This window comes from Gallus gallus, chromosome 1 (assembly GCF_016699485.2).
Source record: "Gallus gallus isolate bGalGal1 chromosome 1, bGalGal1.mat.broiler.GRCg7b, whole genome shotgun sequence".
Classification (NCBI taxonomy): Eukaryota; Metazoa; Chordata; class Aves; order Galliformes; family Phasianidae; genus Gallus; species Gallus gallus.
The window spans coordinates 137,932,791-137,953,294 of NC_052532.1; the positions used below are offsets into that span (position 1 = coordinate 137,932,791).

Below are 20,504 nucleotides of genomic sequence, written 5' to 3' on the forward strand. Positions count from 1 at the left end.
TGTCCACCCTTCGAATCTGTACCTCTCCACAGTAGAGACGACCTTCTGATTTTTGAAATGATACAATTGCCACAGCTAAAATCACCAGAAAAAAAACCCAACAATATCCATTTACGAGTTGTAGCCGGATATTTGTCAGCATCTGACTCCCTAAGGACTTAAAGATTCCACAGAGCAACACCACTTCTTGACACTGCCGCTGCTTTCTTTCCACGTGAGCAGCCCTGCTGGGCAGACCAACGCTTTCCACAGTGCTGTCTACGCCTGAAGCGGTCGCTCACGCCCGCCTTGGCTTCCAGCAGGGCTCGCGGGGCGGTTCGGGAGCGGGCCCGGAACGGCGGACCGTCGGAACCCCGGCACGGCGGCGGCGGTGCGGCGGCGGAGAGAGTTGGGAGCAGCGCGCAGCGATGCCGCCCCCCGCGCACGGCATTGTGGGTGCGGAGCGGATGCCGCTGCGGCTTTCGGCGGTTCTGTTAAAATGGCGCCGTAGGCAACGGCCCAGCGTGCAGCCGGCTGCTTGCACGGGGCGGCCGGCACCGCCTCTCCGCCTGCCTCCTTGCCTGCCGCCGCTCGCCACCGCCTCGCTTTTCCGTCCTCCTGGGCGGCGATGGCGACTCCGGACCAAAAATCCCCCAACGTTCTGCTGCAGAACCTCTGCTGCCGCATCCTGGGCAAGAGCGAAGGTAACGGCTTTCCCCAGCGCCGGGCCGCTGGGACCGTTAGGGCGGGAGTGGCCGCTGGGGCCGCGTTCCGTTGCCTCCTCTCCGGCCTCAGCTCGGGGCCGCTGTGTTGGTGCGGCGGGAGGGAGCCTCGGCCGCTTGCGTAAGTTGTGTGTGGTGCAGCCCAGGCGGTGGCTCCGCTCTCGGTGGAGGGGAGGCAGAAAGGGAGAGGTGCGTCCGCTCATCTGTTCTTCGAGTTGCTCTCTTTGTGAGAGCTGCCCCCGGTTCGTGGCCTTTTCGTGGTAGCCTTTTCCTTGTGTGAGAGATGGCTTCCTCCCCTCTTAGTAGCTGTGAAGTCCGATATGTTCTTTTCCTCCTTCCGTGCCACTGTCTTCTGGAAAGTCACCTCAGGTTACCTTGAGGTGTTTGCGTGACAGCAGTGAACAACTTTGAACTGACTGAATTCCTGCTTCTTGAAGTACAGAAAACAAGCGACAAGGTCTAAGTGTACCTCCTTTCTCTTCCTCCCCCCTACATGCTTTTGGAGGTCTGCGTTCAGTTACCCTCTGCATTGTGTGTTTGAATTTCTGAAACCATAAATTCTCATTTCCAGAATTGCCAGTCTGTAAGAATTCGGCGTCAGGAATTTCTGGTGTGGAGCTTTTCTCAGCTCCTACTCTTCCCCAGCCTCCTTCACATCAATGTTAGCTTACAAGCTGTGTAGCGCCTCTTGTGCTTTTATGTAATCACATTTATTTTAGGCTGGTTATATATTAAAAGGTATTTCACAGCAGCCTTCCATTCAAAGATACTGTTACAGCTTTGATTTGAAAGCTGGTTTTCACTTCTAAAATCATTTGGAAGATGTGTTATTATACAGTTGGTGTATATGTTTGCGTGCAAGTGCACTTCTAGCTTTTCATTGCCTAAAATCTGCAGTTATTGCATTGATTCTACCTAGGACTGTTGTTATTTTTAATTTATTGGCATAGCAGTGCTCTCTTTGAGTCACCGACCCTGGTGGTGTTCAAAGAGCGTTTGGATGTTGTGTTGAGGAACATGGTTTAGCGGGAACCATTGGTGAAGGGTGAATGGTTGGACTGGATGATCCTGTGGGTCTTTTCCAACCTTAGCGATTCTATGATTCTATGATTATTTCTATACTGTTAATACTGTGTTGCTGGGTCCTGTTTTCCTGATGACTTTTCTTTAGTTTGGAGAGGAACTGCAACCTAAACTCAATCTAGGATTGTTTCTTGATGTTGAGTATCTCATTTAGGCCTATGACACAAAGGGCATGAGAGCACAAAGCTCTGTGCTTACCACTGGTGGTGTGAGTATTGGGAAAAGGTGGGATGCTTCTATGGACTTTAGATGAAGCCTTAGTTCCTCTGCATTTTCTTGTCTTCTGAGGGGACCATTAATTTCATTTGCAAGCAGTACTTGCAGAAAGCAAGGAGGAGAACGCAGGTATTATTTAAAGAAACAATTGTTGAATCTAATCCAGTATGTTTGGGTTCCACTTGTACACAAAACATTTTACTTACACTTGATGAAGTAAAAGGAAATTCTGCCCAAAATCGTGGCGGGCTGCCATATGCTGCTTGCAAGTTCACTGTGTCTGCTCGCTTATCTGAGGATTTGCTTGACTTCTTTAGCTCCTACTGAAGTATTTATTAAAATATTGACTAAAAATTGTGTGGACTCTCCACTATCTTTTCTGTTGCTGTAGTTCTTTGCGCTTGGCAGGTAGGAAGCCCGTCCTTATTTGCTCTTTTTCTTGTGGTACAGGAGACTCAAGCACTTCTGACATAAAGTTTCTCAGGGAACAGTCAGCTGTTGTCTGTTAGTTGGCCATCAGCCCAGCTATTGGTAGACAGTTCAGGGAGACTGTAACACAAAGTCCCTGTGGGAGAAATCCCAGCCATGGAAGGTGTTCAAACATGTTTTTTCTTTTTCTTTTTTTTTTTTTCCTCTTGTGCATTTCCCTTGACTCTCCTTTTCTTTCCTGGGTCCAAGGGACAAATTGAGACAATAAGGGAACTGTGTTGCTGCCAGTATCCTCTGTGTTGGAGTATCAGGTGTGTGTGCCCCGAGGGGAGCAACCAGTAGCTTCTTGTTTTTCAGGCTTTTAACTCAATCCCTTTCAGCATAGGAAAAGAGGCTTAGCTACTTAGGAGATTCAACTTCAAATTCCCATAAGAAGTTTTTTTTTTTAGAAATAAACTAGTAACAAGAAGCAAAAGCTAAGTGCAGACAGTCATCTTTATGCACTTGTGTAGTTATCCTGCTGTGTACTTGGCTTGAAATTCTAGCTTTTGGTACCCTCCTAGAATAAGTACTCTAATGAAAAACAAGTTATCAAAGTAATTGGGTAGAATGGTGTGGACTAATAATAGAAAGGAGCTGAGATGATCTAATGGATCTTCCTGCCTGTGCATTCCCTGGGCCTCTCTGTACTTCAGAGGGCTTCATCTGCATGGCTGTGTTTGTTCTCAGTGCTTGTTTGCTGTTACGTTCATGTGGAAGCCATGGCATCACCAGGAGCTGAAGGATTCCACTCATACAACAAATGTGGGAGTGTGCTGTAGCTGATGTGGGTGATGACATCCTTGTGTGCAGCCTGCAGTGCTGTGCTTGAAGCCTTCAACAAGTCTCGAGTCCCTTATCTGCTGGATGTTCCCTAGCTCCTGCCTGTGACCATAGAGCCACAATATTCCAAGTTGGAAGAGACTCACAAGTATCACTGAGTACAGCTCCTGCCTCCACACAGCACTGCCCTGCATTCAAACCCTGTGTCTGAGAGTGGTATCCCAATGCTCTTTGAACTCTGGCACTTGGGGCTGTGCCCACAGCTCTGGGCAGCCTGTTCCATGCCCACTGCCCTCTGGTGCAGCCCCTTTCCCTAACCCCCAGCTGCCCCTCCCCTGACACCACCATGCCATTCCCTCGGGCCCTGTGAGGCGCTGCAGCTGCCATGAGGCCTCCCCTCAGCTCCTCTGTGCTGAGCACACCCAGGGGCCTCAGCTGCTCCTCGCATACCTTGCCCTTTCAGACCCTTCCACACCTTTGCAGCCCTCCTTTGGACGCTCTCTAATAGCTGTGTGTCCTTTTTGCGCTCTGGTGCCCAAAACTGCACCCAGTAGTTAAGGTGAGGCTGTGTGATGTCCTGTGAGGCCCACTCATTGAAAATCCATGTTGAAGTGAATTTGTGTTAGAATGCAGTGTGACCACAAGAGGTTCCCAGTGGCAGATCTGCCACTCTGAGATCATCTGCTATATGGATAGCTTCCTTTGTTTCCAAGGGATGAGAGTTTCCTGCATAGGGCTTATTATTGTTTTTGAGCAAGCTGAGGTATTCAGTTTTCATTCATTTTTCCCTGCCTGGGGACTCCAGCAGTTAGACAAGGTTGCATGCTGCTCTGTGAGTGTGAATTTAATGCTCCTGACAAAGCTTCATGGTCTTGGCTATCTTTCAGAAACCTCTGGGAAGTCTTGGGCAGTCCTACTTTGTACACTGCTATACTAGCATGACAGTTGTAAGAGCTCTTAGTACATCAGATAGTACTGTAGTTCCTAGTCAGGCTATGCCTATTTGGTTTTGAATCGTAAGAAGATTTTTATATGCCAGACTCCTTTAGTGCTTCTGAAGGTGAGCATGCTCTAGATAGTGGTATTCGAGTCTTCAGGCAGCAGTTTGTTATCTAGAGTCTGCACTATGGTCTTAGTTTAGTATGTATAATCTCAGAGGTTTTCTTGCTGCATTTCTATTATTTAAGCTCTGATCTATTGGCATAAATGTTTAATTTTCATGGGAGGGAGAGAGAACAGAGTTACTTAAAAAATTGAGATGGGGATTGAAGTACATATAATAACAGAAGAAAATGCAAGTTGATAACTTAGAAAAAAATCATAGCAAGGAGTTCCAGGCAGACTGTCTGTCCATGTTTGCTGGTAAGTCAATGGGACCATCCTCAAATCTCTGTATGGGCAATGCCACAGAGTTACAGAATAGTCCTATTTCCTGTTCTGTCCTTTAAAATATACTTAAGATGTTTAACATTATCAAATGTAAAGACAATCTCTTAACTTTATTTTTTTGTTAAACATAACTAGCTTAAAATAGGAACATTCTAGACTAGTATTTTACCTTACCAATATTTTCTATTAGTTTATCAGGCTGATCTAGTGGGTGGCAGCCCTTCCCACGACAGGGATTTGAGCATGATGATCTTTAAGGTCAGTTCCAACCTAAACTGCTCAGTGATTCTATATGGCATAATATTAATGGAATTGTTTGGTTTTTCTTCTCCTGAAGTTTTTTCTGGTAGTAATTTGTACTGATGAAAATTTGATACAGCTCAAATGCATAAATAAGAGAACAGCTGAACATGTGGCAGTTAAGTTTTACAGCTTTGATCATAGAATCATAGAATTGCTCAGGTTGGAAGAGACCTTAAAGATCATCAAGTCCAACCACAACCTAACCATACTACCCTAACTCTATCAACCCTCTGCTAAATCATGACCCTGAGCACCACATCCAAATGGTTCTTAAACACATCCAGGGATGGTGACTCAACCACCTCCCTGGGCAGCCTATTCCAGTGCTTAACAGCCTTTTCTGTAAAGAAGTTTTTCCTGATATCCAACCTAAACCTCCCCTGGTGCAACATGAGGCCATTTCCCTTCATCCTGTCACTGGTGAGAAGAGACCAACTCCACTCTCACCGCAATTACCTTTCAGCTATTTGAAGAGAGCAGTAAGGTTTCCCCTCAGCCTCCTTTTCCCCAGACTAAACAGCCTCAGTTCCTTCAGTCGCTCCTCGTAGGGCATGTTCTCCAAGCCCTTCACCAGCCTTGTTGCCCTTCTTTGGACCTGCTCCAGTACCTCAATGTCTCCTCTGTATTAAGCTGCCCGAAACTGAATGCAGTAGTTGAGGTGGGGCACCACCAGTGCCGAGTACAGGAGCAGAATTACTCCCCTAGTGCTGCTCACCACACCATTCCTGATACAAGCCAGGATGCCATTGACCCTCTTGGCCACCTGGGCACACTGCTGGCTCATATCTAGCTGACTGTCCATCAGTACACCAAGGTCCCTTTCCATCAGGCAGCTTTCCAGCCACTCCTACCCAAGCCTGTAGGGTTGCCTGGGGTTGTTGTGACCACAGTGCAGGACCCGACACTTGGCCCTATTGAAACTCATACAATTGACCTTGGCCTATCAATCCAGTCTATCCAGGTCCCTCTGTAGTGCCTTCCTCCCCTCAAGCAGATCAACTCTCCCTCCCATTTTGGTGTCGTCGGCAAACTTACTGAGAGTGCACTCAATCTCCTCATCAAGGTAATTAATAAAGATGTTAAATAGAAGCAACCCCAGTACTGAGCTCTGAGGACACCGCTCGTGACCAGCTGCCAACTGGATTTAACTCCATTGCCCACAGCTCTTTGGGCCCGGCCATCCAGCCAGTGTTTCACCCAGCGGAGCATATGCCCATCCAAACCATGGGCAGCCAGCTTCTCCACGAGGTTGTTGTGGGGGACAGTGTCAAAGGCCTTACTGAAGTTCGGATAGACCACATCAGCGGCCTTACCTTCATCCACTAAGCGAGTCACCTTGTCATAGAACAAAATCAGGTTTGTCAAATAGGATCTATCATTTGTAAACCCATGCTGACTGGGCATGATCCCCTGGTTGACCTTTGGTTGATCCATAATGGCTCCCAATATTATCCATTCCATAACCTTCTCTGGAACTGAGGTGAGACTGATAGGTCTGTAGCTACCAGGATCATCTTTCCGACCCTTTTTGAAGATGAGTGTCACATTTGCCAGTCTCCAGTCCAGTGGGACATTCCCAGATAGCCAGGACTGTCGAAGGATGGTGGAGAGTGGCTTGGCAACCACATGAGCCAACTCCCTCAGCACTCTGGTGCAATCCATCCAGCCCCATGAACTTGTGAGCATCCAGCTTTCAGAGCAAATCCAAAACCATCTCATCATGGATTATGCAGGGCTTATTCTGTTCCCCATCCCTGTTTATCAGTGCAAGGGGCTGTGTGCGCAGGGGGCAGCTAGTATTACTATTAAAGACTGAGGTGAAGAAGGCATTCAGTACCTCAGCCTTATCCTGATCCTTGGTCACTGTGTTGCCCTCTATGTCCGATAAGGGATGGAGATTCTCCCTTGCCCTCCTCTTGCTGTTGATATATTTATAGAAATATTTATTTTTGCCTTAGTGACTAAGTTCAGTTTTAGCTGGGCTTTGGCCTTTCTAATTTTCTCCCTGCGGAGCTTCACTACATACTTATGAGGATCACAAGTTGCTTGCCCCATCTTCCAAGGACCATCAACTTTCCTTTTGTTCCTGAGTTCCAGCTAAAGGCCTCTGTTCAGCCAGACTGGTCTCCTTCCCCATCAGCTTGTCTTCTGTGACTTGGGGGTGGTCAGGTCCTGTGACTTTAAAATAAACTTCCTGTCAGTGGTTTATGGACTGGTTCGGCCCAGTTCCATGACTATTGGTGGGGTGGGGGAGAAACCCATCCCATGGACCCGTGCCAGGGATAAGGGTAGAGAGATGGGCCTAAGAACAAAACAGCGGCAATGATCTGAGGAGCAACAAACTAGTTTACTACATGAGATATTGGAATGCAAAATAACATACTATAATACAATTTAATTAGAATTCAAGCTAATAAATGAGAGTGTCTGAAAAGCTGAAGGCCTAAGTAAGCTGAGGTGATATGGCACCTGCAACAGAGATGAGTCTGATGGTCAAAAAGAAGGGGAGTCTTGTGATCTGTGAACAGCTTTTTTATCTTTCCCTCTGAGAGGAAATGGTAACAGAACAGCAAACAGTCCTCTGGGAGATGCAGTTCTTTTTCTCTTCTGGGTCAGGTTCCTGGATCCAGAGCATTAACTCTTAACTCCCAGTGCACTATGTGATGTTATGATGTGGAATACTGATAACAAAAAATCATAAAACCATGATCATAAAATCATGACACTTCCTGAAAGTATTCCCAGCCCTCCTGGGCTTCCATGCCTTCCAGACCTACCTCCCAGCGGGCTCTCAAATCATGGTCTGAAGGAGACCGAAGTCTGCCCTCTGGAAGTCCATGGTAGCAGTTCTGCTGACTCCTCTCCATGGTTCAACAAGGATTGAAAAATCTATCATTTCATGATCGCTTTGCCCCAGATGGCCTCCAACCTTTGTATCCCCAAGACCTTCTCTGTTAACAAACAGTAGGTCCAGGATTTTGCTTCCCCTTATTGGCTTCTTTACCAGCTGTGTCAGGAAGCTACCTCCCACATGCTCTAGGAACCTCCAGAACTGTTCCCTTACTCCTGTACTATAATTCCAGCAGATGTCTGGGAAATTGAAGACCCCGACAGGAATAAGTGGGAGAGACTTCGGGACCTCACCCAACTATCTATGAAGTATCTTATCCACCTCTTCATCTTGTTTGAGTGGCCTGTAGCAGACTCCCATGATAATATCAGTTTTATTGGCCTTCGCTTTTATCTGACCCGTAAGCTCACAACCCTATAATCACTATAATTAATTTTCATATATTCACATTCTTTCTTAATATAGAGGGCTACACCACTGCCTTTCCTGCCTTGCCTATCTCTTTTGAAAAGTTGGTAGCCATCCATCACAGCACTCCAGCTGTGTGAGTCATCCCACCACGTTTCCATGGTGGTGACTATATCATAGATTTCTGATCATACAGTGGCCTCCAGATCCTCCTGTTTGTTATCCATGCTGTGTGCATTAGTGTAAAAGCACCTGAGCTGGGCCACCTTCTGGGTGGGATAAGCCCTAATACCCTTTTGACCATACTCAGATGCTTCTGTAGCCACCAACCTCACACCAGCCCTTGTGTTCTTGCTACAAAAAGGTGTGTCCCCCTCCTCCTTCACCAGGACACAAGACTGGCACATCTTACTGTTGGACTGGCCTGTCTTAGTAGCACATCCCCCTCCCACAAGGCTTCTTTCTAGTGAGTATTTTTTCTTGAGCATGTCTTAGATTACAGCAGTGGTGTTTGAGTAGTTTCCAACAGTAGTCGTTCAGAACCACATGTGGACTGTTGCATGTGATTTAGTGTCATTGTTTCACAATGACTTTATAAAGTGTTGAGTGGGTAGAGGCAGCTGGCTAGAAGTGCTAGTGGAGTTTGCTTTCTTCAAGAAAGGAACTATTGTCTGATTTATTTAACTTCTTTTAAAAATAATTGTCCTGTAGTTTTAGCTTGCATCCTGAATTGCAGTGGCTACTCTGAACTACTGGCTTCTTGGAGATATAGTGGCCAAGCTATCTTATTTTTTCTTGAACACCTCCTTTGAATTTCATCTTGTACTGTTTCTCCACCAAATTCTTCCTATGCGTTGCTTCTCTGTGCTCCACTTGTACTTTCTGTGACTTCAAAATGTCATCTGCCTTTGGCTGTAATTCATCTTGAATACCGTGTTGTTTGTAGGAAAGCATAAATGGGCGGGTAGATGGTAGATATTGAATTATTGATAGCTTGCTCTGCTCTAGGGTGAGAGAGTCATACTGAATTACTTTCTGATGGGAAAGTGTATACACATATATAGACACACAGCTATGTATTTTACACTTGCCTGCCATCTTAATGATCTCTGAGGCAATTAAATACGTCTATTCGTTGTAAATGATGTGATTCTTTATTCCACTGACAGATATCCGAATTAAATTACATTTAAGCATTACAGGTGGTGAAGTTATGTTACAGACTCATAAGAAATAATCTGCTGCTGAGGAGCCTTCTTTAGCAATGTGCTCTCCTTGTATAAGAATTTGGACTCTATGAATGAAACAAGAAAAGCTGTGTAAATTATAACGTAAAAAGTCTTTCTATGGTACTTTCGAATTTCCAGTGCAAATCTGTATGTGTATTAGTATTAAATGTGGTCTAGAGTTAAATGTGGAGGCTGGTGGCCCTGCCTGTGGCGGAAGGGTTGGAGCTTGATGATCCTTGAGGTCCCTTCCAACTCAAGCCATTCTATGATTCTATGGTGTAAAGAGTGGATTTCTTTGAACCACACAGTCAGTCATGTAGCAGGCTTAATCTGCAGCATTCTTTAATGGAACTGTAGTTTTTTAACTCGAGACCTTTCTCAGATGCCTTGTTAGGGCAGTATGGAGAAACTTGGCTAGGTCTCTGTGCTTTAACTAGTTTTGCTATAGCTAATGTTGACATAGAAGGTTATTTATGAGCTTTGTTAAAGCTTTCCTATTAGAGAAAAAGGAAAGCCCTGTTACTTACTGTTGATAGCATATCTGTTGTGTTTTGATTAGCCTGAGGACTTAAGATTAAATCTTATCTCCAAAACTTCTGTCTGGAGATCTTCACACATGTTTCTGCTTCTCTCATCATCAATATTCCATTGCAACACAAAGCTAGAAGCAGATGTAGTCTTAAATTCTAGTGTCAGAGGGAGACTGGGAAGCATGCAAATAGCCAAGCTGTTGATTTTTCTTCCATTAGTTAGGAGGTAAGTCCTGATTCTGATGTCAGTTTCTCACACAAGCGTGCACAACCAAACAAGAGCAACAACAAAAAAAGCCCCTTACAGCTGTGTGTAGCTGTCATCCCGACTCAGTTCGTATGCAGAAATAGAATTCCATAAGTTGCTGTAAACTTGAAGGGAAAACAAAAGTGTTAAGGTACGCATTCTGTGATAAGTCTGTTCATCCACTAAGGTTATGTCTTTTTTTTTTTCCTGTGGAGTTCTATTTTAAGTTGTATCTTCTGTAACACCTCAGAATTATTCAGCTGCAGTACTGCCAGCCTGTGCTATTATTCCTTGTAGCTCTCTTCAGAAATCTCTGGGATCTTTCATCCCCCATATCTGTTCGTCCATGCTCTCTGGCTGCAGTCTGGGCAGGAGGTGGTGCCTGCTATTGCTAAAGCTGTGCTGGCAGACCAAAGAGAAAGCTTAACTGCTGAGTTTATGCTGCACTCTGGCCCCCCTCAGGCAAGGTTATTTGGAGGTTTGTTCTGCCAGTCCCCTCATGGAGACCTCAGGGAATTGTTTTTATGTTAATACTTTTTAATTTAAAGAGTGATAAGAGAGGATAGCAGAGGCGGATGTAAAAGTTAATTTCTAAACATTATTTTCCTTAGGAACAATCAAAGCAATGTTTTCTATGTGCAAGCTGAATTGCGTGACTGTGGCAAATCCTGCACAGCTTTTCAGGCCGCAGGGAGCTGCAGAGCCTCCTGAAGTTTGCTGATGCTCTCTAATAGCTGAGCAGGCCTAAGTGTCTCTTCAGCCAGTGCAGCATAGGAAGTGTTTAATTGCATACGTTTAATTTGCAGTGTGTGTACAGGTGTGTTTGAAGTATTGTTAATCTCCCCCCCCCAGAATAAGCTGGACTTCACTGCCCTCTGGTTAGAAGTGTATCTGAGTACATCTAATGTAACAGTATCAGATCTAAGCTGAGTACTTTATGCCAAATTCAGTCACAGCTATGTAATCTTGTGTCTTTAATTTTTTTGCTTTTTTTTTTTTGTCTTTTAATAGTACTTTAGCAGTCTGCTTCATTGGGTTTCCCTTTTTTTTTCAGCTGATGCAGCCCAGCAGTTCCAGTATGCAGTGAGAGTTATTGGAAGCAACTTTGCTCCTACTGTTGAACGGGATGAATTTCTCGTAGCAGAGAAAATCAAGAAAGAACGTACGTGCATCTCTGTTTATTCCTGTGAAGGTGGAACTGTTCTGTCTCACTTACCTAATACTGATTACTGTTGTTATTGCCTGCCCCTGAAAATCTTGTGCTGGCAATTCCACGAATCCCCCAGTTACTCCTCCTGAGTTCAGATGCTAAGTTTAAATTTCTCTTGCTTCTGAACAAGCCATTGACTTTCCATCTTAGCCACCACAGAAATAAAGAGCAATTTATATTACATTTCTTTCACTTTAATATTATTCAGACTTCATAAGTTCATACTTCTTTTTGGAAGACTGATGTTTTTGAGGTACGCTTTGGCACAATTAACTTCATGAGCACATATGTGAATCTTAATGAATGAGCGTTCTGGGGATAGATGGAATCACTGTTCATGCAACTTAGCTGATATTTCTTGCCTTTTGTTTTCCTAGAAGTTTATTTACAACAACCTTCTCAAAGCCACATTAGACTGTGACAGTAAGTTATTGCAGTTACATTCCACTCTGCTCTGTGCTGCTCTGAGTCAAGTGTTGAGCTCTTAATCCCATTGGAGTGTGAGGCATTCTTAAAAAGCCAAGTAATGCTTTCAGCAGATTCTCAGCTCCACAGTAGGATGTTCAGGAGCAGTTACTGATTAAATTAAAGCTTCCATTTGTGCTCAGGAGCTTTGAACATTTGGTCAGGATGATTGAATTAAAATAACTGAAGCCAGTGGTTGTAACCTTTTAAAGTACTTGTGTATTTTTTGCTAATGCAGGGCTTCCATTACTTACTCACAAATAAGCCCATCAGAATTTCCCTAGATACAGCTGTAAAACCCTGTATTCTACAGTATACACTTCCTGCACGTTGAGTTTCTGTATCTTTTGGCCAGTACTAGACAGCACTGCAGTGTATACAACTGTTCTGCTGGGGCCTGTTGCCCAGTGGAACTGATTATCTCCATCATCCTCCATCTCCCCAGCTTCAGCTTGTAGGTTGATTTTAGTGGTCATGGGATAACTGACTGGATATATCCCCTACTTTACATTTATGTTGGAGTTATTATGTGGTAGGTGACTTATCTGGTTTAAAAAAAAATACATGGTAGTGCCTTTTAATACTAATTAGCATTTCTGTTGTTTAGCAGCAACTGTTTTATGACTAATGTTCCTTTAATGTTTGCCTTACCTTTTTTATATATGACTCTTTCTGATGTAAAGTTGGCTTTCTGAAGATACCTTTAAGCTTAAAAATATTCCTCTGAGCAAAGACTTCTGGTACATAACAGGCAGGGATCAAAACTTTATATATTTATCCTTTATATATTGAAGTTCTTTGACTTTGAAATTCTTTTTGACCTGGAGCAGGTGGCATTGCTACTTTATTTCTGTATTAGGTAGTGAAAGTAAGAAACAAATGATAATTTTTATAAGTTACTTTATAGGGTTCTTAACCCATATCTGCTTTCAGTCGTGTGTTAATTCGCAAACCCTACAGGAAGACAAGCTCGATTTTTAGAAGGTCTTTTTTAATATATCTTTTGCAAATGCCTTTGTTGCTGGAAGGGAAATGGTTACTGCTTACATTGGGTCATATCCTCTGCAAGAACTTTCAAGGGTAGAAATGCAGATAATGTGAAAAAACACTCAGAAGTCTGAATAAGTAATGCAAAACAGTTAAGCATTGTTATGCTTTCTTGATCATGTTTTCCTATTTACCACAAAATATATAGTTTCTGACATGACTATTGTTCTTGTTCTAGTTCTTTTAATCTATATTTATCTCTTCCAGTTGTGCGACAAAGAAGGGAAGCAGACGCTGCTTTGTTTTCAGAGCTCTACAGAAAGCTCGGTTCACAGGTAGTGTAATAAACATGTGAAGAAACTGAAAGCACACTCAAATTCTTTTGATATTGTAGAGTTGTTTTTGGATAGTGCTCAGATCATTAACGTCTTTATTTTCCTTTTTTTTTTTAACTGAGAGGATGATTGGACACTGGATCGGGTTGCCAAGGAAAGGTGTGGAATCTCTGTTCTCAGAGATGGATTCAACACGTGGCTAAGCACAGCCCTGGGTAGTCTGCAGTATATAGTCTTGCTTTTGAGCAGAGGTATTAAAATAGATGATCATCAGAGGTCCCTTCCAGCCTCAACCATTGTGTAATTTTTGTGAAAAGTTCAAAAATTAGACTTGTGTGTATATCTTAATTATATATGTATTTATATGTAAAGATATGAGCAGTTTGCTATTAATTAAACTTTTAAAATTGGAACAGACTGAAGGATACAATTTTTGAGTAATTTTGAAAAGCACTATGTAGGAAAAAATTAACTTTGGAAAAATAGAAGTGTTTAATTTTTTAATATGTAAGATTGAAGAATTTTCTAATTTTATGGCAATGGTTTGTAAGTTTCTAGTTTTTTAGTTAATCTCAGATTTAAACAGTCCTCATGCTTCTGAGTTTTTAAGTGCTCCAGATCTTTATTGTTCAAGGTTAAGGGCTTGCTGAATTTGATGGCTGTGCTAAAACCAGCATTCATCAGAGAATACTGTCTATTGTTTTCCTGTTAGTGTATAGAAATCTCATGGTTGAGATCAATGGATATTGAATTAAAGGAGGGAAAGATGTGAGGAGAGAAATTTAGCTTAGGGAGGTGAAAAATGACGACTGCTAATCTGTCCTGGTTTCTTCATAAAGTTGAATGTTCAGCACAGTAGAATATGCTGAGCTTTAATAAAATAAGACTTCCAGTTGTCATTTGTACACTTGTGGGTTTTTTGTTTTGTATTTTTCCACAAAAACAAATGAATCATAGAATATCCTAAACTGGAAGGGATACACAAGGACCCTTGAATCAGACTCCTAGTTCTACACAGAAGTACCCAAAATTCACTCCCTATGTCTGCCAGCATTGTCCAAATACACCTTGAATGCTTGGGGCCGTGCCCACAGCCCTGGGCAGCCCGTTCCATGCCCATCGCCCTCTGGTGCAGCCCCTTTCCCTCACCCCCAGCTGCCCCTCCCCTGACAGCTCCATGCCGTTCCCTCCGGTCCTGTCGCTGTCACACAGAGCAGAGCTCAGCGCTGCCCCTCCGCTCCCTGTGAGGAGCTGCAGTAGCCATGAGGCCTCCCCTCAGCTCCTCTGCTCTGTGCTGAGCACACCCAGGGGCCTCAGCTGCTCCTCACACACCTTGCCCTACAGACCCTTTTCTTCTTTGTTGCCTTTCTTTGAATGCTCTTTAATAGTTTTGTCTTTCTTATACTCTGGTGCCTGCATGTGCTCTCAGTACCTTAAGGTGAGGCAGTGCAGAGCAGGACAATTCCTTCTGTTACCCAGCTAGCAGTGCTGGGCCTGGTGTTTTTCTGTATAACAGACAAATTGCCCTAATTTCTATTTCAGCTTCAAACTTTTGAAGTGTCCCTTAAGAAAGGTGAAGAGGAAAGTGGATAAAAGGCTTCTTTTCTGAAAGAACCTTTGAAGAAAAGGTTGTTTACTGTTAGCAGTTGTACCACAAGTTTGTTGTCTTTACTTATGGTGTTAGATGCAAGTCCAAGGTGTTTTAAATGGTGAAGTATGTAGGAATACCAGCAGAAGTTCAACTCTATAATTGTCTTTCTTAGTAGCTAAAGATTTTAAATTGAGTATGCTTGTTGATTTTAGAACAGGTGAGAGAGTTCATGCTTTTAACACAGTGGAGAAAGTTCATATAATACTGTTATGGAATCTACATTGCACATTCCTGGTTTACTCAAGGTTAATCTTATTTGTGTGGTAAAGTTATTTATACGTGCACAATGCAGTTGATTGAATGACTTAACAACAACAACAAAAAACTATTGAGAGTTATGACCAACTTGTATTTTGTTTGTTTGTTTTTGAAAGGGCATTTTGAAAAATAAATGGTCAATACTCTACCTCCTGCTTAGCCTCAGTGAAGACCCACGTAAGCAGTCTAACAAGGTATGTGAGGAGACATTGTTAGTTTTGAGAAAGAGTAAAGCTATGTTGTTTAGTTGATATGTCACAGAGCTGCTATCCAGACCTACTGAACACTTCTGGAAACTAGGTTGTGTGTGTGGTTGTCTCAAATGTATTCTTTCTTTCATTCTCACACACAAGTGTCTGCATTTTTATAAATTATGAGCTGTTTATCACTTGTAGCCTGACGTGTGACTTTGCTGGATGGTTTTACTTTTTGGTTGGTGGTGTAACGTCTGTTCATGTGCTAGTAAGTTTGAAATGGAGTAAGAAGAAAATTCCTTCCTTGATTGCAGCTCTGCTAGCACCAAAGTACTTTTCCAGCTATTGCTAATGACAATTCACAGGCAAAAATAAGCTGTATTTCTAGAGGCACTTTCCCTCACAGTCAGGGACAGTGACTTGCTCTTCTGTCTTAATTGTAATGAAATTATTTTCTTTGCATAATGATGATCTTCAGTTCTTTTTTTGTATTCTTGAATGTCGCAGTGCAATTAAGATGTGACTTGTGTCCATTCACATGTCTTTCCTTTTTTCCAAATCACTTTTCAGGTGTCAAGTTATGCCACACTTTTTGCTCAAGCGTTGCCACGGGATGCTCACTCAACTCCCTATTACTATGCCAGACCTCAAAGCCTTCCACTGAATTACCAAGACCGCAGTGCTCAGTCTGCCCAGAGTTCTGGCAGCATGGGGAGCAGTGGGATCAGCAGCATCAACTTGTATGCCCTAAATGGCCCAACACCAACTCCACAATCGCTCCTTCCAGGGTAAATTAAGTCTTTCTTTTTAATAAATAGGTTTGGGGAAAACTGGCAATGAGCTGCTTATTCCTCCTTTTCGAGTTTTTTTGGTTTTGTTTTGGTCTCCTCCCCCCCCCATTCTCTCCAGCTGTATCCCATTGGGAATTCCTCTGTAAGTGGAGTTATTCAGCTGGATGTTTCTGAATGTCAGGTGCTGTTAAATGATGATCTGAAGCTGTAATTGGCTGGCCAAGTGTATTTATTTGTAAGCTTAAGTGCCTGCTGAGCAGCTGATGTTTTACTGAATCTACTCTTGGATTCTAATGCCAGATCTTGTCCTAAACATCTTAGTTTTCTGAAATCCTTTAAAACCACCTTTATTTTTCTTCTGTGAAAAAGACTTCTTAAGAGCTCTTCTCAGGCAAGTTCCTTTTATGAAGTGAGTGTTCCTCTGCCAGTGCTGAAATAGTAAACTTCATGTTTACCATTTTCAAGTCAAGATCTGTCTCTTAGGCATGTTCTCAGCAACTTGGATGCTATACTAAAACAATGTTGCATCTTCTGTGGACAAGTTTTCTTGCTTGTTCTTATCTACCCAGGCCTAAAGTTCCAGCTTGAAGTGCAGATAATTTTCCTGGTATTTACCAATATACTACTGAACAGTCCAGTAGTGAGACTGGTGTCTCATAGAATCATAGAATGGCCTGGGTTGAAAAGGACCATAATGATCATCTAGTTTCAACCGCCCTGCTATGTGCAGGGTTGCCAGCCTCTAGACCAGGCTGCCCAGAGCCACATCCACTCTGGACTTGAATGCCTCCAGGGATGGGGCATCCACAACCTCCTTGGACATCTGAACTCTTCAGAGAAAGTAGCACTGAGCAAAAGAGATGGTACTGACTTAGCTATGAGTGTTTCATCTAATGTGTTAGATTGAAAGGTAGACTAACCTTTTAGTCAGTCTACATCTCTAAACCCCAAGGCAGGAATTTGAACTGTTTGGTGACTTCTTGCATATGTTGTGTACACACAGCAGGAAGTGATGGAGAAACTTGAGGAGACAAAGCTTCTTTCAGCTTTTCTTCCTAACCTGTTGCATTGACCTGATCTAGCAGATAAGGACCCCGCCAGCTGCTTACTCACAGCCCCCACTCCTCAAAGCAGGACAACAGGAAGAAAAGTTGTGGGTTGAAGTAAAGGCAGTTTAACATGAGAATCAAAGCTGTACTTGCTTTACCTTCTTCCAAGGTGAAAATCGTGTTGTAGTGTGTTAGTTACCTTTCATACTGTATGCTTTAAGATGGCTGATGATAAAACTAACAGATAGCTCTCCAGCAGCAAGAGATTCTGCTTAGCCTTTCAGATGGCTTTTAATATTTCTGATTCATAGTGGCTACTGGCTAAGGAGGCTAGCAAGGAGACTTGAAAGGGGAAGTCTTGTAGAGTTTCTGGTAGACACAAAATAGGTGGATTCATTTTGTCATGTCAGCTCAGGATTTCAGGTGAAATTTGCTTTTTGAGTACAGCATACTGAGTTGACAAGACAGTACACATCGCTGATAGATGAAGTCTCTTTTCTAAAATGTTCATATTTGCAGATACTGATCACTGTTATGATTGCATGTTTATTTCTGATGTTTTCCTTAATAACGAAAGAAATGCTTATTGGGTACTTCCAGTGATAACCAGAAATAGCAGCGGAAAACTCTGCTCAAAGGAAGTGAGGTTTTATTTGAATCCTTCAATTACTGAGATGCCTGTATCAGTGTCCTTCTGCTGCAAATTCTTTTTTCCTGATAACTTACAAGTTTGCTGGCAGCAGAATCTATGGATTAGGTCCTTCTGTGTTGAGTGCAACTCTGATCTTTATACTTCTTTCCCATGCATGCATTATTACTGCTTCCTCTTGTTCAGTATTTGACCAGCGACCACATTTATCAGTGTTTCTTCTGTGTGACATCACTGGTGTTTGCATACCATTGGTTTTTTTGCTTCTTCTTTTATGGTTTAATTCATTGGGGTGTTCTTTCATTTGATTGGATGAAAGGCATGAGAATTTTAAAGAATTTGTTAAAGATGCGCAGTTCAATTTTAAGTTTTCCCAGGCTAGCCAATCTTTCAGACCCCTTTTGATGACTCATACAGTTAGTTGGAGAAGACATTAGAGACTACTGAAATATCTCTTCCTCTGAGTTACAAGGGGAAGGGATTTTCCCTTGCAAAAAAGGGTTTCTATTTGATTCCTTATTAAGATGAAAGGAGGGTGGAATAAGGTCTCTCCCATCTTGAGAAATGTGTACTTTAATCTTTAGGTGGTTATATAACAATCCCATTGCTATTACAATTTGTTTACTTTAAAGAAAAACAAACAAAACAAAAAAACCCTACTTCATAACTGACAAGGATTGTTGTTAATGTAAGGTCTTACCCAATGGTAAAGAGCAGTATTGTTTTTACCAAGGTCTTAGACATAATGGCCTATTCATGTTTATAAGAATAAAAACTCCATATTTAGATTCAAGTCGGCAGAAATCCTTTAACTGGTTTTAACATCAGTTTAGCATCCTTGGACATCTGATAAATGGTATAGATTGGTGTCAGAATAGATGTGGGATTTTGGTGATGACAGAATCAGCTTTTCACCTAAATTTTCAGTATTTTACTCTTCCTGTTCAATCAGCTAAGTGCAGGGCATCTTTTGACAGTTATTATACCTGGTCATGTTTGTAGGAGTGGCTCATGTTCCAGTGGGAGTTGTCAGGGTTTGCTTCTAACTTCTAATTAGTATGCAAATGTTCATAAAAACAACCGTTTGGAGAGCAAAGTTGTGCTAAAAATTCACCTTTCCCCATATCATTGTTTGTAGTAGCGACAGATTTATGGATGTTGGGCTGAGGAGTGAACCTTCACAGGAGGAAAAAAAAAAAAAGAAAAAACAAAAAAAAACAATACTCAACAGCAAACAATTTAGCCTAGTTTTCCCTGGACAATATACTAAGTGTACAAGCTCTTCTGAGTGCTTATTTGTGATTAATGTATACAGTTTCAGAGAACACAATCTTCTATGTAAACAAGCAAGAACCTGATTCAGGCATACTCTTAAGTCCTGAAGTTGGTGTGTTTACATTAGCGCATTGTTAAGGTCTATTGCTATAGCCTTCTCTAGGTTCCATGGTTTAGTGACACTGGGTGATAACGTGGTGTTGAAAATGCCAATCAGAAGATCTAATTGTGACCAGACATGAACAGCAAGTGCCCACAGATGTTCTAAAGAACAGTCTCTTCAGGCTGATGGCAGTTGCCTTTGCAATCAGACTTTGCTTTTGCATAAGTATGTAAATGTGGATATCAGACATCGCAGTGCAGACTTAATTTTAGTAATTAGTTGTAGTAGTTCTGATTCCTTCACTTTCCCTGGTTGTCAATTTGCTTCCAAACTTGCATCTTTAAATTGCAGCCTTATTGGCTGTGATTTAAGGTGGTTCATTAGAGTGCTCAGTAGCTCATTGATCTTATCCAAATAGAAGGAAGGTGTTAAGTAATCTTCTTGTCTAGCAAAATATAGATGAGATGAGTAGTCTCAGGTTGATAGGAAGTTAGCTAACAGACTGTGGTGGTGTAGAATGTTTGATGTTTTATGTTTATAACTCAGGCTGGCAGCCTGTCACAAGTAGGGTTCCCTAAGGACAGACAGTGGCCCCCATGATTCCAGATCTTTGGAAGTGATTTGGATGATGGAATTGTGAGTGCACTTGGCAGGTCTGGTGATGATGCTAAGGTGGATGTTGAGGTGAACACTTGAGAATTGAGAACCCTCTTTTGGAAGAGGAAGCAAGCACGAACCATACAAAATCTGGCAAAGACAAGTGCAAGGTTCTGCACCTGGGATGGCATAACCAAAGAGCCCAGTACAGGCTAGGATGTGTGCAGCTAGGAAGCAGCTTTTCTGGAAAGGACCTGTGGGGTCCTGGTGGACAATATGATGAACATGAGTCAGCAGTGTGCTGCTGCAGCAATGAAGGCAAATCAGATCCTGGACTTCCTCTTCAGGGCCATTACCAGCAGAGACAGAGGTGTGATCATTCCACTCTACTCTGCTTGTCAGGCTGCACCCAGAGTGCTGTGTCCAGCTCTGGTACCTAGAGTTCAAAAAATATCTGAACAGACTGGATAGGATCCACAAAGATGATCAAAGGGCTGGAGGACCTGCCTTATGAGGAAAGACTGAAGGAGTGAGATCTCTTCACCCTGGAGAAGAGAGGGCTTGCTTGTGACCTCATCACAGTGTTCCAGTACTTAGAGTGGCTTCATAGAGGATGGAGGCGACTCTTTACAGGAAGCCACATAGGAGAAGACTCTGAGCTGCTGATACAAGTTGCGGTGGGAGAGATTTCTTCTTGATTGAACATGAGAACAACCAATCACTGGAACAGCC

At 42.8% G+C, this 20,504-nt stretch overlaps 1 protein-coding gene across 6 annotated transcripts in view; it reads left to right on the forward strand.

Moving 5' to 3' along the window:
* Positions 1-390: 390 nt before the first annotated feature.
* Positions 391-20,504, forward strand: part of TUBGCP3 (tubulin gamma complex associated protein 3) — a 50,568-nt gene continuing 30,454 nt past the window's right edge. For 2 of the 6 annotated variants that reach the window (XM_416949.8, XM_004938535.5), the window contains exons 1-5: positions 434-683; positions 11,263-11,370; positions 13,138-13,205; positions 15,231-15,308; positions 15,879-16,096. In XM_416949.8, the coding sequence (XP_416949.2) occupies positions 608-683; positions 11,263-11,370; positions 13,138-13,205; positions 15,231-15,308; positions 15,879-16,096 (548 nt within the window). In that variant the 5' untranslated portion in view covers positions 434-607. Of the gene's footprint in view, positions 891-11,262; positions 11,371-13,137; positions 13,206-13,437; positions 13,457-15,230; positions 15,309-15,878; positions 16,097-16,836; positions 20,450-20,504 lie in introns of those variants that run through there. The other 4 variants (XM_040662595.2, XM_046906798.1, XM_040662620.1 and 1 more) reach the window with 4 other exon arrangements.